Below are 15,239 nucleotides of genomic sequence, written 5' to 3'. Positions count from 1 at the left end.
GTGGATTTTGTTACAGGACAAGTAGACTTATAAAGCAACCTGTCCCATGGACAAGTAGATATTTTAATAAATTCCACACCCATGTACATCTTCCGGAAGGTAGCAGAATAAGGAAATTGGTAGTGCTTTAGTCCTACTATTAGCCCTAGCATGTTCAGAGAGGCTATTATCAGAGCTCCTATATAATGAGATTAATGCAATAAATCGGTAGCCGTACTACATGGCACCAAAGGGACAAGTAGATATTTACAGGACAAGTAGATTAATGAAGTAAAACTGTCCTATTGACAAGTAGATATTTTATTAAATTCCACACCCCTGAACACTTTGAATTTGTGCATACCTACACTAGCAGGTGAATTAGAGGGCATTTCTCAGAGATGTGCAAATGGTCACTGCTTCTAAACTCCATATCTTGTGCCCATTTCAAAAATACAGACGGTCCCTATTTTTCTCCCTTTATAGTTTACCATATCAATTGCTCTATACCCAGTACACAATGAAAAACCATTGGAAGGTGCAGCTCAGATATTGGGTCTAGATACCTTGCGTTCTTGGAAACCCCTCAAACCCTAAATATATAACTGAAACCAGAAGGTTCTAGTAGATGTAATGGTATATTGCTGTTGCAAATCGTTCATTGTGACAAGAAGTTACAAATGAAAACACCATAAATGGAGTTTTTTTTTTTTTATTATTATTTTTTTTTTTACTACTGTCAGTATTTCTGTTTTTTACTTCCACAGTTATTTTCTTTGGGAAAACCTTGAGGTATCTATACAAATGACCCTTTGCTGAATTCAGAATTGTGCCTAATTTTTTAGAAATGTATAGTTCTCCAGGATCGCGGCTGGGTTTCATAGCGGTTTCTAGCACAAACTGAAAGTAGATTGAAAGCACAGAAATTAGGAAAAATTGGCTATCTCTTTGAAAAATGCCAAAACTGTGGTAAACAAAAATATATATTCTGTATTCATCTGTGTTTCTGGAAGATGTGAAATTGTTCAATTTAGCACAGAATCACAGGATACCTTTTGATGATACCATTTTGGGGGGGGGGTTGGAGGGGAACAGATTTTTTCATGCCCCCCACACAAAAAAAAACAAAAAAAAAAAAACACCTCACAATTTAGCCATATTTTGCTTGTTTTTCCCCAAGCCGTCTTCAGGGGAATCCCCAAACCCCAAGGAACCTTTAGAATCCCCAGGATGTTTGGGGGGTGTGGGGGGGAGGGGGGGGGGGAGGAAGCTAATTTGGCGTTATTTTATGGGGGAAAACTTTTATGGATGCTTAAGCAAGAACTAACCCAAATAGCGAAAAACAGCTTGGCATTCTAGGGGGAAAAGGGTTAGTAGCCAAGGAGTTTAAACAATACTTTACAAACACTGGGAAACCCAATAGGTCGGCACTTACATTATAAAAAGGTAAAAGGTTTTGGCTTTGCCAGTTCCTGTTTTCTATGCACAGGTCAAGAAACAAAGGCAGATATACACACAAGAGAGGCTTATGGTAGGTTGCACCGAGGTGCTTAACACACTAAAGAGAATAGGGGCGAGGGAGGAAGAGGGGGGGAGGGGTTTTGAGAGTCGTATACACTCAACATTACAGGAGGGGGATGTAGCATTTCTTTCAGTGCCTTTTTAATAGGAAGATGAAATACTAGGCTTATAACAGCGAACAGATATACGTTTGCGCTTGAACAGAAATAAAGAGAATTCTTATGTCAAATCATTTCCCTCCTTACTATGCTAAGAAGCCTATCCTGTGTCTAGCTAATGACAATATCTTAATCAAAGTTTGTACCCTTGTTTGGATGGTCCATACTTCGTTATGGAGGTTCTTAACTAGTCATGTCGGAAGAGACGGGATAATTAACAACGGATATGGTCTATCGGAGGTGCTACAAATATTTTGCACTTTAAAATGATTCGCTTTCCAAAACAACGTTTAAGGAGCGTCCACGCCCTCCTAAAGCATTACAATACAACCTGGGAAGAGCCAAGGAAAAACACACACTCAATGTTTGTTCTTCATTCTTCCTGTAACCATGCAAATTGAAGAAGATCGCCTAAGAAGTTAGTTATAGTACGTCAGTCAGCGCAAAAGCATTATTTTCCTTAACAGCAGGCAATGGAATTTAAGATGCATTCCACTCCTGTTACCGAAAGTTCCTTTTCGCAAATTGCCATTCTTGAGCATCGCTCCACTTGCTGTGGGGCTACAACTTCATAAATCAGCCTGCTGCCCTCATTCGCTCAAGATGCATTTCTACAGTCAATCTTCCAGTGATTGTGCATAATTACACATGCGAAGAACGAACCTTACTGTGACGATTCTTGAATGTGCATACTGATCTTCCCAAGAACAGACGCGCTTCTGCATAATGCGCTGATCGCTAAATGAGCATACCAACGTATTTATTTAGTAAATTCATATCATGCCAAGTAGCTGTTGTGTAATTTTTGACAACGTTAATATTCCTTAATCAAGCCCTTGTGAGCAGAGTTCACATGAACGTGTATACTAAACAGAACTAATCATGAGCAACGTGTCGAATCATACTCAATGTATCACTCTGTGCTAATACTCCAATATGCATGAGACACACATGGTAAGTCAAGGATAACTTTTTATGCGGTTGACCATATTTGATATATTCCCAAAACTTTAGAAAGTATAACCTAACGTCAGTTCGTCAATACGTTCCTATATAAAAGGAAATAAAATATTTTACCCCAGTGGGCAATACCCATACAATCCATTTGTGCACTTCATCAAACTGAATCTTTCGTAATGTGCCATCCTCATAAACCAGGATTGTGCATACCTTTACACAACGAATTATTCAAACACATAATACCATGCTATGAGCAAAACCTTTATAATTTGTCGCACTACACAATGTGCTAGGTCAATAATCCACCAACCAATCAATATCCTACAGCGACACATTGCCTATGAAATGTGTAAAATGTACAGGAAGTGCTACAACATCGAACTGCCATTACTACTCGTGCTGCCCAATTAATCTTCTGAAATCGGATGCTCCATGATGCCACTTCAAGCACTGGCAAAGCCAATATGTATCGTCTTTCTGACCTACTGGGTCTGCCCATGGTTTTAAGCAATGCTGTACAGCATCCCATATGCTGTACATCGTGGCTAATAAAAAGGAACTTTAAAAAAGACGGTCACGGGAGTCGCAGCACACATGCACAAACCTATAAAATGACACACAAAGTGGAAGTACACATGGGAGACAAACGGAAAACACATGCACTTCCACAGAGTGAAACGCCAAAAGAAACAAGCATTGGCAAAGCCAAGAGGTCTAACCTTTGAGACCTATTGACTTTCTCAATGGATTTTAGCCATGCAGCACAGCACCCTCAATGCGGTTGATGGAGCAGATATGCTTATATAAGAAATTTCTAATGATTTGCGTGTGTTTATTAATGAGAAAATTCGATAAAGAAACTAATATCTGGAAAGAACGTGTGTAAGCAAAATGTGCCCATGGGGAGTGGTCACAATATGTATTAACAAGATGCTAAATAATGAAAAATATTAATGTAAATTGTATTATATATGTCATACTTGGATGTATAACCTATGTTTTGTGTTAATTTGCATTCTTAACTTAGCCAAATTAAAGGCCTGGTTTCACTGGGCCTTGCCTGCTCTAACGTGAAGACGCAACAAGGCTTGCGAGGACTGGAACTGGAGAGAAGGACCATGAACTGTGCAGAGTTCAGATGGCTCTGCTAGAACATTCTGCAATGTACCAGCAGACAGGAGATGATGAAGAAAGTTTTATACAATTATGTGTAGCGCAGGTTAAACGCACTTTCCCAGGACTTGAACAATGGAAGCTCTGACTAAAAGACTGTGTGCAACAATTTTGTTACCTGAAAAGCCGGATGATGTTCTCATCAACAGAGAAACCAACCAAACTAATGGAACTTGAATCCTAAGTAAACGTCTAGATGCAGTAAACAAAAACTATAGGTTAGAGTCATAACTTCTGATAAGGTTGACCAATTAGCAATTAGTGGGATGGACTGAGGGACCCTAATAAAAAAAGTCATGACAAGAGGAGAAAAATCAGAGCGGAGAGGAGAAAGTTGATGACATCAGGAGACGCTGTCCGAAGTGCTGATAATTGGGCTTACCCTCTGTGAGGGTGATACTTTGCTGATGACCTGGAGACGAAGACTGACTCGTTGCTGACCCATCTTGGATAGGTAGCTAGAACGAGACTGATTAATTTGTGCTTTTTCTTCTAGGTACAAACTGTGCTGTTTTAAAGTATTTTCTCATTTAGATCGATTTTTTTCAAATTCATGTTTTTTCCAAATTGTTTTCGCATGAAGACCCACATGCTGATGGTAATCTTGGTTAGGGAGGCTGACAAGGGCGACATGAACGTTGACAATTGACTGACGAAAATTGCTTTGCTGAATTATTATATAATGTGTTGAGAAAGTATTTGTTAAATGTCGCTTTTATTTGGTGAATAACATTTCTGTGATGACTAATAAAGCTTGATTAATGATAAAGTCGAATAAGGTTTCTGATTAGAATTATAACCAATAGGGAATAAAAACAATTAACCTTCTCGATAGTGATGGTATTTCTTATTGGATAAGGTTTCATTAACGTTTGATTTTGTTGATGGTTCAGTAGTCTACCACATAGCTAGGATACTCCATGCGAACCAAAGGGTTTATTGACCTATACACATCCCCTTGTAAGTTTACTTACTAAGGACCAGGCACGCTAGCACTGTGCTGCACGGCTAAATAAGAAAATAAAAAAAAAGTCTATAGGGTGTCCAGCTGCACCATTTTGTAGGTCCAGTCAACATGTTGTGAGCACCTACAAAATGATGAGCGTTTGTTTCTTTTTATTTGCCGAGCAGAGTTGGATTGCGGAGAGGGAGCGGGCGAAACGAGAGGTGAGGAGAAAAAGCAACAGAGAAGGTTGGCATGGGTGGGGAAGAGAAATACAGAGGACGGGGGCGGAAGCAACATGGAGTACAGGGCGGGGTAGAGAAGCAACAGGAGAGGGAGCAACATGGAGCAGGGGAGAAGCACATGAGCAGGAAAGCAGTAAGGGGACACAAGAGTGAAGACAAAATGGAGGAAGTAGGGAAAAGCACTCAGGTGACTGAGCAACACTGGGCAGAGGGAAAGACGTACATAAGGGAGACAGTTGCACACTACTTGCACTCCTATTGAGGATCGAAGAAAGTTTTTGAAAGACAAACAGTGGACGCACAGAAGGCACCCAATCAAAGAGGTTATTCTCCAAGGGACAAACACAAGATTGACAATCGGGGACACTCATTCGAAGCAGGTAAATGAAAGGGATAAAATAGCCAAATAATGGTAAGCAAAATGTAGACTCCAAGTCCCTGAATGTTCTTTGTAGGCCCACAATAAGTCTTGCAACAGATGCATTTGTGCAGTATGGTAGGCTCGACATAAAAATAACTTATTTTCGGATATGGCAGTGCAAGGAGGATGTTCACTTCTGAACAATAAGTTAAACAGCAGCGACGCAGCATTCCTGCCGTTAAACTTATACCTTGAACGTGGCTCATCAAGCTGCTGGCTGCACAGACTAGCTGGCTATAACAACATCTCCCTTCTAGCTAGGGTCAACATTTGAAGGAATTCAGAACAGATCAGTGAGAAAGACAAACGCAGGAAAAATGCAAGAATAAAGAAAATGTCGAGGGTAGAATATAAAATGAATAGAAGGAAGTGCACAGAAGAGCTGGTAGCATAGACTTACAAACGCAACTGTACTCCATAGTTTAAGAAAGGGAGCAAATATTACTCCATTTCAAATTACTGCCAGATACTAAAAGAGCAACACCCCAAAAAATGTGTTAAGAACTTTAAACAGTAAGCATATCACCTATAATTTACTTAACTATACATAAACACGCATATTTACATGCCTATAAAAATACTCTACCCAACATTAGTCAGCAGCACCAATCACACAATACTACACCAGAGTATGAACCACTGTAACTCGTTTGTCACGCTATATGTTAGGACAAAATTCCCCAGGTAACAGTGGAGCACAAAGCAGACGTTAATATATGTCACTCAGCTTGCGTTTTTGTTACTTTTACATCTATTTGCCTCACTTCTTCGTGTCTAAGGTTTCGGAGTGCTCCAAAATGGTGTTAGAATGTGTGCTTGAGCTATGTAAATACCAAAAATAAATAAATAAAAAAAATGGGATGCAACAATGGGAAGTTTTGCAGAGTTTATAATAAATATACTCCCACTGTGTTACGGTTCAGACACACTTGCCACTAAAAAGTTTTTTTTTGATTTGCCAGTAACTGTCTCATTGATGGATCTACACCAAATTATACACACACTTAGAGTCAGCTAAACTAATTTCTCTCTGGGCCCACTTCTGGACACTGACCTTAATCCATGCACTCTGAAAAAATGTATAAACCCAAGTAAGAGGCACACCCTTACCTCCAGGCCTCGGTGGGGGAAGGCCAGTTTCACTCGGGTCTGCTAAATATTACCCGGATTTGAGGCCCCAAACACATGAAATAACAACAAATTCCAAGCGCCATCCCAGTTGGTTAAGGGCAGCAGATCTAGAAAATAGTTTGCAGACTCACCATACCCAAAATGGTACTCCGGGTCCATGGCTCCGAATCAGGGATCAAGGACCACAAACGCTCTTTCAAGGAGTCTATGGAGCACAGATTCCAAAAATATGTATGCAGACCTTGAGGTCAACTGGTACTGTGCACGGCCAAAGGTGGTTAGGATCAGAGCTTTCCCAAAGGCCAGGCCCTACAGGCATGTCCTGCTGCACAACAAGAATGAGAAACTTGCTGTGGTTTGGGTGAAGGGCCTAGCCAATGGGCAGGATCTGAGGCCAAATCGCACACTGGAGTCGGGCACCCAGTACAGGTTGGGTGCAGAACCTGGACAAAAGGGAACATATTCGGAGGTTGAATTATTTAATTAAAAAATAGATATACATACATATTCAATTAAAGAAAGAACAGTTACAGGTTAGTTACGGTTCAGTAAATCCAAATGTGCAAAACCAGTGAAATTCGCCAATTATAGCATGCAATACACATCATAACTTACACTATCACCAAGCCTCAAAAGACCAATTGCCAATGGCACAGGAAAAGAAGGCAGGCTTTCAGGAGGCATACATGGCACGAGTTATGGAGCGCATTGAGTGTCTACTGCAAAACATGAATGATGAATTTTGTTGACTGACCAATAAATATATAATAAACTCAGGCTTATGAAATGCATATCGAACTCAAGTTGAATGGTGACTGACAGTCTTCTTCGTTCTGGCAGAATGTCTAGTACTGCACAAATGGCATAAATGAAATGAAATTGAATCTACTGACTGCTAAGGGCCCCCTCCTCTGGTGCATGTCCAGTACTACAATCCCGATCAACTTTTTTCTTGAGAATCAACTTTCCTTTGCTTCTCGTGGGCATGATGCATTTAACTTGCGTTTTTAACTGAAAATGCTTAAAAGTAAATGTCTGTTCGCCATGTTCTGAGAGAGGAGCAGACTTACAACTATGAATAAATCCAACCCGGACAACTGCAACTGTAAGTATTCAGGCATGCCCAGCTAGTTCAAAGACTTGAGCAATTTCCAGGAGTACCAAAGTCAGATTTCAGTGGCCGCAATTTTGTTTTACCTATTCATGCACACTCCAGCGGCTTACAGATGTCAAATGCCAGCTTAAAGCACTAGCTACTGTGCTCAAACTACCAGTCATTCTAATCTTATTTTTGGATATTGAAACGTCCATGCTATTGCCAATTAGCCAAACACAAATCTTTTGAGGAATTTTGGCAGGCAATTCCAGATGCTCCACGGCTAGATATTTTGGGGGGTGTTAAACTTTGCAGTCACAGCTGCACCTGTGGAACACACCATACAATTCAGAAAATGGAGAGCCATCCCGGTTTCTGTAAACAACCCAATACATGATGTTCCTATGTGAATTAACTTTTGCATATTAAAAAACGTGGTGTTGATTTCAGCCACTTACCATAAGGGGAAATATATGGCCGCAAGGTGGTCCCAGCCGGATCCCCGCCTCCTGCAGGAGCCAGCATTGCTATTGCGCGCTACTACACACACATAACAGTAGAACCACTACTTTTACTCAGTATTCACAACAGAACGCCATAATCAATCACCATCACAGAAGTCTAGATTAGGCAGGCCAACGACAAATAAAGAGGTAATCAGGAGCTCTTGCAATAGTTGCGGTACTAGCAGAAATGATACAGACCCACCAATAAACCTGATATAGCATTCATAGGCGAGAGGCGAGTTTGTGCAAGCCCAGGAAATGTACTCCGTATCAAAACAGGGATCATAGAGGAAACAGCCACTATAGACCAAGCAAACTGATAATATTGCTGTGAAAATGACGGACTCACTTGCAAAAGAAAGGATAATCAAATAAAATAAGATCAGAGAGATGGAGGCTGCACAGTAGCAAGGGTTAACAAGGAGAACGACTTACTAGATAAATCGAATGTTTCTTGAAACTGTAAAACAAAGGGATTGGACCAAGCCTTAGAAATTGGAGTGATGTAGTCAGACTGAAACAGGAACTTTAAAACCGTTTGCAGAAAACGCTCGTGAAAACAACTGAAAAGCCTTGGGATGAAAGGTAGTGGGTTAAACCGAATATTGTGCTGGCTCAGTGGCAGCAGGTAAATGGTGCAGCGAAAGTAAGTCATATCATAAACCAGGTGACAAGTGGGGTACCAGTATAATTAGTGTGTGGTTCAGTGGTCACGAGTGCTTTCCACCGTGATGCGATTTATAAAAGGTTTATGGGTTGAACGCCATGATGATTTTTAGAGGGAAAAAAAAAATCTGCCACAAGCAAACGCCGCAAAGTAAAAAAAAAAAAAAAAAAAAAAAAAAAAAAAAAAAACGCTATATAAAAAGCTGGAAACTAATTTTAAATTCGGTGAAGTGCAACAGATCAGTGGCTAGAAAATGAACACTGGCTGTAGGTCCTATGGGTACGACAATATACAATACGGAAAAAAACAAATACTAATTACATCACTAAAGGAAACAAGGAAATTGGCATAGTCCCGAGTATCATTGGTGCATCATCGTCTAGAATATTTCTGCATTAAGATGCGGGAAGTACACGAAACTAGGGAGACTGTCGAGGCAAGCTACTGTAAATGGAGCTCTGGAATCTATGAAGCAGTGCTCCTTATAGGGTAACGGGGTAAATAGTGTAAAGGGAGCAAAGATACTACAATACATATCAAAATTATTAGTATTTCACCCTAACAGGAAGCGAAAAGAAGGCTCGCCCCGCACATCTTAAAAAAAAAAAAAAAAAAAAAAAAAAAAAAAAAAGAAGGAAAGAAGAGGTTATCAGTAACTAACTTCCGAAAGACGAAGATTAAAACGACTTGTATACACTGAGTCTTAGCAAAGAAAGCATGGTAAGACAGGTTTCAAAACGCTGTCTTCTGCGCACAGAAGAAATGCATAGTACGGTGCATTTTATTGTTCTGGGCTCCATCATGCATTAATGAAGATTTCTGCTATGTTGACCCCTGACATGATGAATAATACCTGACGTGTTTTGTACATCGCGCCTGTTGCCACTGTAAACAAGTCACTCACTGGATAATGCTAGTTTTAAGGTAAACAAATGTAACTATTATGCGCCCAAATTGTAATGATCATTCACTTCAAGGAAGAAAAGCTGCGCCTGACCATAGCTAGAATGAACCTGTGATCTTCTTTACTGCACTCAAAACACTGCAGAAAGCCATAACCCAATATGAAATACTACGAACTCTTTATACAGACAAGACTGCGCGGCTGCCATGTTTCTCCGCCCGAAAAAAAAGGAGCGAAAATAATAAGAGCGGCAAGCTGTTTTGCTTCTAATAGATCACTAGTATGTGGTGGCAAACTTCGTAAACATAAATTGGTACATTTTCATGCGGGATGTATACAGAGGAAGGTACTGCAATCTACAAGTCAACATGCAAGGCGTCAGTAATGGCAAATGTAAAATATTAGTTTTGGCAGTCATCACATGACAGTACAATAACTTATCCAAGTAGAAATCACCTTTCACAAAATTCCGCGTTCAAATTATGCATTTTGTAGGAAAACGATAGCGATAGACGTACCATGCAGAGATGCAACACCGTTTTGGTTGGTGCAAATGGACACACGCACTATTCTTAAAGCAAAAACTAATTTAGAGATGTGATGTCTGACAACAATTATGCTGATTTCACACAAAATTGCTACTGAAGCCAAGCATGCATCCTTAGGCAGCTTGAGTACTTTTTGAGTACTGTTCTGTGATCAAACAGCCTTAACATTTACCCTCAAGCCTGGAAAGACTGCCTTAAAAAACGAGTCCAATCAACGAGTTAGAAACAATTACTCTCATGTGTAAACCTAAGTAAGAGAGAATTCTCTCCGTTGAGATATGGTTACACGGATGCCCTATATATATATATAGGATCGAAGAAACTCTCACAATTCAGAGGAACAAGCTGTCAGAGGGAGAGAAAACGATTTAATGAATTCATGAAGCTGGGGACAGAACCAAGGTTAAAAAGTGAGAAAAAAAGTCAGTAAACCTGAACCTCGTTGAAAGTATGTGGTAAGTAGGGCAAAGTGTAAACTAAGTAGATGGCAAACCTTAACGGCCCAGAATTCATAATAGGTTAAAAAAAATGTAAACCATATTACATTCCTGAAGGAGGAAAAAAACTCTACACAAGTGTGAAGAAATATAGACAGCAGGATTCTCAGTAAACCATCCCTGAACCTGACCGGCACAAATTCAAAATCAAGTTGTTTCTGGAGTACCACTGCCATCTCTTTCACACTCCTCTTATGTATAACGACCTTGAAAGCTCAAGCCTGTACACGATTCAGGAGATCAAAGGTTAAACGGAGAGCAAGGAAATCTACTTTCACTTTCCAAATGTACAAACATCTCTTTGGAGATATAGCAGTAGCAAAACGTGGAAATTGCATTTTTGAAACTCTGGGAGAAGTTGATATCACTGAGGGCATACCACAGTAAGACCCAGTTCAGCAAAAACATTTCTGCATTAATTTATTCTCCTTAAAAAGTTAAACACCTGCTCCTGGTGTCAGGTCTATTTCTCCTTGATCTAACCACGAATGTTGGACAACTCAACTCCCTTCAAAAAGGGACCACCACACCGGATAGGGTCTTCTCTAAAACTGGCTAAGCATCCCTAACATAGTTCATTTTTTTCCTAAAGCATCGATCTCCCTTCTAATAGGAGCTTATCTTTCAAGGCTTCAAACACCTTGAGCCCCACTGGGGGACTTTTGAAGAACTGCTTCTCCCCACAGAAGCCTCAATTCTACCTCTTTTGTTGCACCACTATGAAATATCCTCCCCTCTTCAAGACTACTAAATTTGTCTCCAGGCCAGCCTATACCAGCTTTATCACAAATGACATATTCCTCACCTTCAGAGCGCTGCATCAACTAACAGCCTACAACTCTTGGTGCACCAATACATAATGTTCTTTTTCAACAGCTCACTACATCAGACCCTCTAGCTCAAGTCGAGACTATTGCCCTCTCTTCCCCGATCCCCTCGCTTTCCGGGTCTACAACGAGCTCTTTCCCAACATGTACATTAATTTCAGTTCACTGCAGGTATCGATCACCCCTCACATATACATTCTCATCCGAGGGCCACTTAGACACTATGCTCTGACCACCTTCACGCTATGCTACATTTGCACCTTTCCCTCGTGAGCTGACAGCCCCGCCCCCAGCGCCCCACCCTTTTTACAGGCTTTCCTTAGCACTTGGTTATCTTTGGCTCTATCCCCCCTCCATCTCTCGCCCCACACCCCTACTACCATAATACCGTGTGACTTCTTACCTCCTCTTCGCTCTCGCTCCTGAAACAGAGGCAGGCCGCGCGCTTCTTGTAGCCGTCCCCATCGTAGGTGCGCGTCTGGTTAGACTTCAGCTTCATCATTCTCTAGAGATGGGGCACAGCCTGGAGTGAACTGGGGGCCCAAAGAGGCACAAGCAGGGCGTTCAGGGGACGCAGGCTTACAGCGAAGGGCCGCAAGCAAAGACAGGAAGGCGGTCTGGGGACGAGTAGGCCGTTATAGAGAGGATGAGTGTAGTGCTCCAGGGGCTGAATGGGCGGTTACAGAATCAGACACAAGGTCGGGACGAGTGGCAGGTTGAAATAAATTTGATATGCGCTGCCACTGGATTTAGAGAGGTGGTCGTAAACCTTGTAGGGGCAAATGCTACGACGATTAACGGGCAAGTGAGGTCTCAGGCCTGAGGCAACGAATACCGTAATAAGGGTGACAGGCCGGAGGGAGCACAAAGGAGTAATAGGGTGGGGGGGTTGCCTGTAGGCGGCGACGGCCCGAGGGTGGCAACTGGCCGAGGGAGGGGGGTGGGAGCCGCCGGGGGCGCACTGGGACTGGACAGGGTGTGGTGCCTCACTGGAGGCCCCCGGGGAGGCCTGAAAGCCCCGTGGGTGCTAGGTCAGGCTCTGCCCTCCTTGCTGCTCTCTCTCCGGCTTTACCGCTCTCAGCGCTGCCTCAGCCGCCGCCTGGTCTCCTCCGCCCGTTCCTCCTCGCTCCTACCCGCCATCTTGAGTCTTGCTACGCAAACCACGCAGATCCGATAAAGGCAGCTGACAGAGAGAATGCCTGCCGCAGCTGCAGAGAATCGTAGTCTTCCCGCTACGTGCGTAGTTCACTTCCGCAATGCAGAACACGCTTGGTGCAGACGCGCACTCCCAGCGCCGCAAACTAGCTTTACGAATACCACTTGTAACGCCTTTGGAGCAGGGCTAGTGGTTACGCCGATCATATGGAGGAGGATTTACGACAACTGCGCAGGCGGGAGGAGGGACAGTGACGTCTCTATGGAGAGAATGCGTTAAATGCACACTGAGGCGACGTAGAGGGAGCGGTGGTTTGAGCGAAAACGATAAGAGAAGCGCACGAAAGAACCGTATACAGCGGCGAGAATACTGGTGGACAAACGCGAACAAAGACTGCTTAGTTATTCTGTCACATTAGCTATAATTACGGCAACCAGATTCCCAATTCCAACTCTGAGACAGACTGGGACATTAGTCAACAGAAGCGAAGTAAGAAGAATTGACTGTAAATTAGGACGTATTCACTGACGCTGCCGGATTTGAATCTAAAACCAGCCTCAGAAAAAACAGGGCTTTAAATTGGATAAAAAAGTGGGGGTCTCTAAAAGTGACTCGGCAGCTTCGGCCCATGTAATTAAGTACGTGGTTTAAACATAAAAACTAAATTTCTCTGATTTCCATAGTGTACCCAGTGCTCTAATTGGAAATATAGAAATGCTCCTTATGTACAGTACCTGTTTGCTCCTAAGTGCAGGGACTCTCCCATTAAATGTTTTGCAGAAGTGCAGGTACTCGCCATTCTAACTTAAAGAAGTGCAGATACCCAGTACCGAACAGTACCTACCGATTTGAAGCATTGGTGTCACCCAACACGTATTTTAGTTCCCTGCTGTGCTTTCTGTTATTGTATTCAGACATTCAACGCAACAACTGACACACAACACCAGCCAGAACTACTGTATTTGTCAGTGATTGTTAGCTGTTTAAGATAAATGATTAACAACGATTTTTAAAGTAATTAATGTTGACAATGTTTCAGTTCTGAAATAGCGAGACTGCGAATTATGTATTTCTTTATTGAAGATAAATAAAAATCATAGCACTTATGAACCACTATTATAATAAACAACATCAAAAAGACAAAGTAATAGTAAATGCTCGAAAATGCAAAAAACTAAATATTAAGACCTAATTCACTCGAGAGCGCTATTACTGTTGTGTATGATGTGAAACAGTATTAAAATCAATTAACAAAACAACTTAAAATATGAATCAAAAAGTTCATAATGGTGTGCACAGTCATGATACCAGTGATATCCACTGTGACTACCCACTTAGGTCACGGGTGACCAATGGCAAACTCTGTAGCCGAGTGGAGCATGGACTTAAAATATACCAAGCTACAGGTTGCATTAAAGGCTGTTTTCTGGCTTATATTTAAACCTATGTAATTGTGCATCTATTAAAAGTCAACAAACGACGTAAGTAGAAATTATAAAAATGAATTAAGCACTACTGAGGCCTATGCAAGGGCTAGTGGTCTACGGAGTCTTTTAATCACTCTTGATTTGCTCAATCTGTGGCACACATACATCCTTTTTCTTACCACATATCCTCCATCTACATATCACACACCTCATCATTCCTCTTTGGCACCCTCTATTCACTGTCTCTTGAATCCTAGGAGAATCTGATACCATTGTATGACGATATCCTAGTATATACCACAGAACCTGATTCTTACTTAGAGAGACTTGAAAAGACTTAGTTTCCAGAAAGTACTGTTTATTTTAAGTAGAATTAGCAATAATGCAGAACAGCAAATAATACCTCCGCCACAGTCGACATCCCAACCGTTCTCCCGTCTTATGTCGAGTCTCGAGACAAGGTTCCAGAATCCCTACAAGACTCGACATAAGAACAAAGAGAGAACCCAACATATACTTCCCTTTAACACATACAAAGTTACACCCAAACATATACAAAAACATGTAACACATTTTGTTAAACTAAAAGTACAAAATCACGAAACTTCTTAGGAAGCTTCCTATTCCTAGTTGAGGATCTTCTTTTCATGTCCATCGACTCACACCCCTTCCTAATAGGACCTTCCAAATCCTTGTCCTTCCGTAGGTCATTTCTTGCTTCTTGATTTACTTTGGTGGATTCCTTCAAAGATTTGTTCAAAAGTTCCACATCACGAGCCATGGACAACCTCTCCTTATTCCACCAATTGCCATCTTCCAATTTAACAGCATTTTTACAAATTTTGATGACTTTCTTAGGATAAGAAAATTTAGATTCACCTTTCTGAACAATGCGGGCACTCTTGATTTTGACATAATCACCCACCTTTACACAAATTGTTTTTCTAGAATCATCTTCGTATTTATTCTGAGCAGAAATCCTTTTTTCATTCACTTTCTCAATCAATCCCTCATCAACTCCATTTTCACCCATCCACTTCCTTTTCAACTTAGTTCCAGGAGCTCTTTCCTTCAATAATA

General features: G+C 41.4%; 1 protein-coding gene across 2 annotated transcripts in view; it reads right to left on the bottom strand.

Annotated features, from left to right (window-relative positions):
- The window catches only part of NUDT3 (nudix hydrolase 3), a 255,460-nt gene extending 242,532 nt beyond the window's left edge, over positions 1-12,928 (bottom strand). The window contains exon 1 of one of the 2 annotated variants that reach the window (XM_069238841.1): positions 11,980-12,928. In XM_069238841.1, the coding sequence (XP_069094942.1) occupies positions 11,980-12,078 (99 nt within the window). In that variant the 5' untranslated portion in view covers positions 12,079-12,928. The remainder of the gene's footprint in view (positions 1-11,979) is intronic. The other variant, XM_069238842.1, reaches the window with a different exon arrangement.
- Positions 12,929-15,239: the final 2,311 nt, after the last annotated feature.

This window comes from Pleurodeles waltl, chromosome 6 (assembly GCF_031143425.1).
Source record: "Pleurodeles waltl isolate 20211129_DDA chromosome 6, aPleWal1.hap1.20221129, whole genome shotgun sequence".
NCBI lineage: Eukaryota > Metazoa > Chordata > Amphibia > Caudata > Salamandridae > Pleurodeles > Pleurodeles waltl.
Note: the sequence above shows the minus strand (reverse complement) of the source record. Positions and strands in the feature narration are given on the sequence as shown.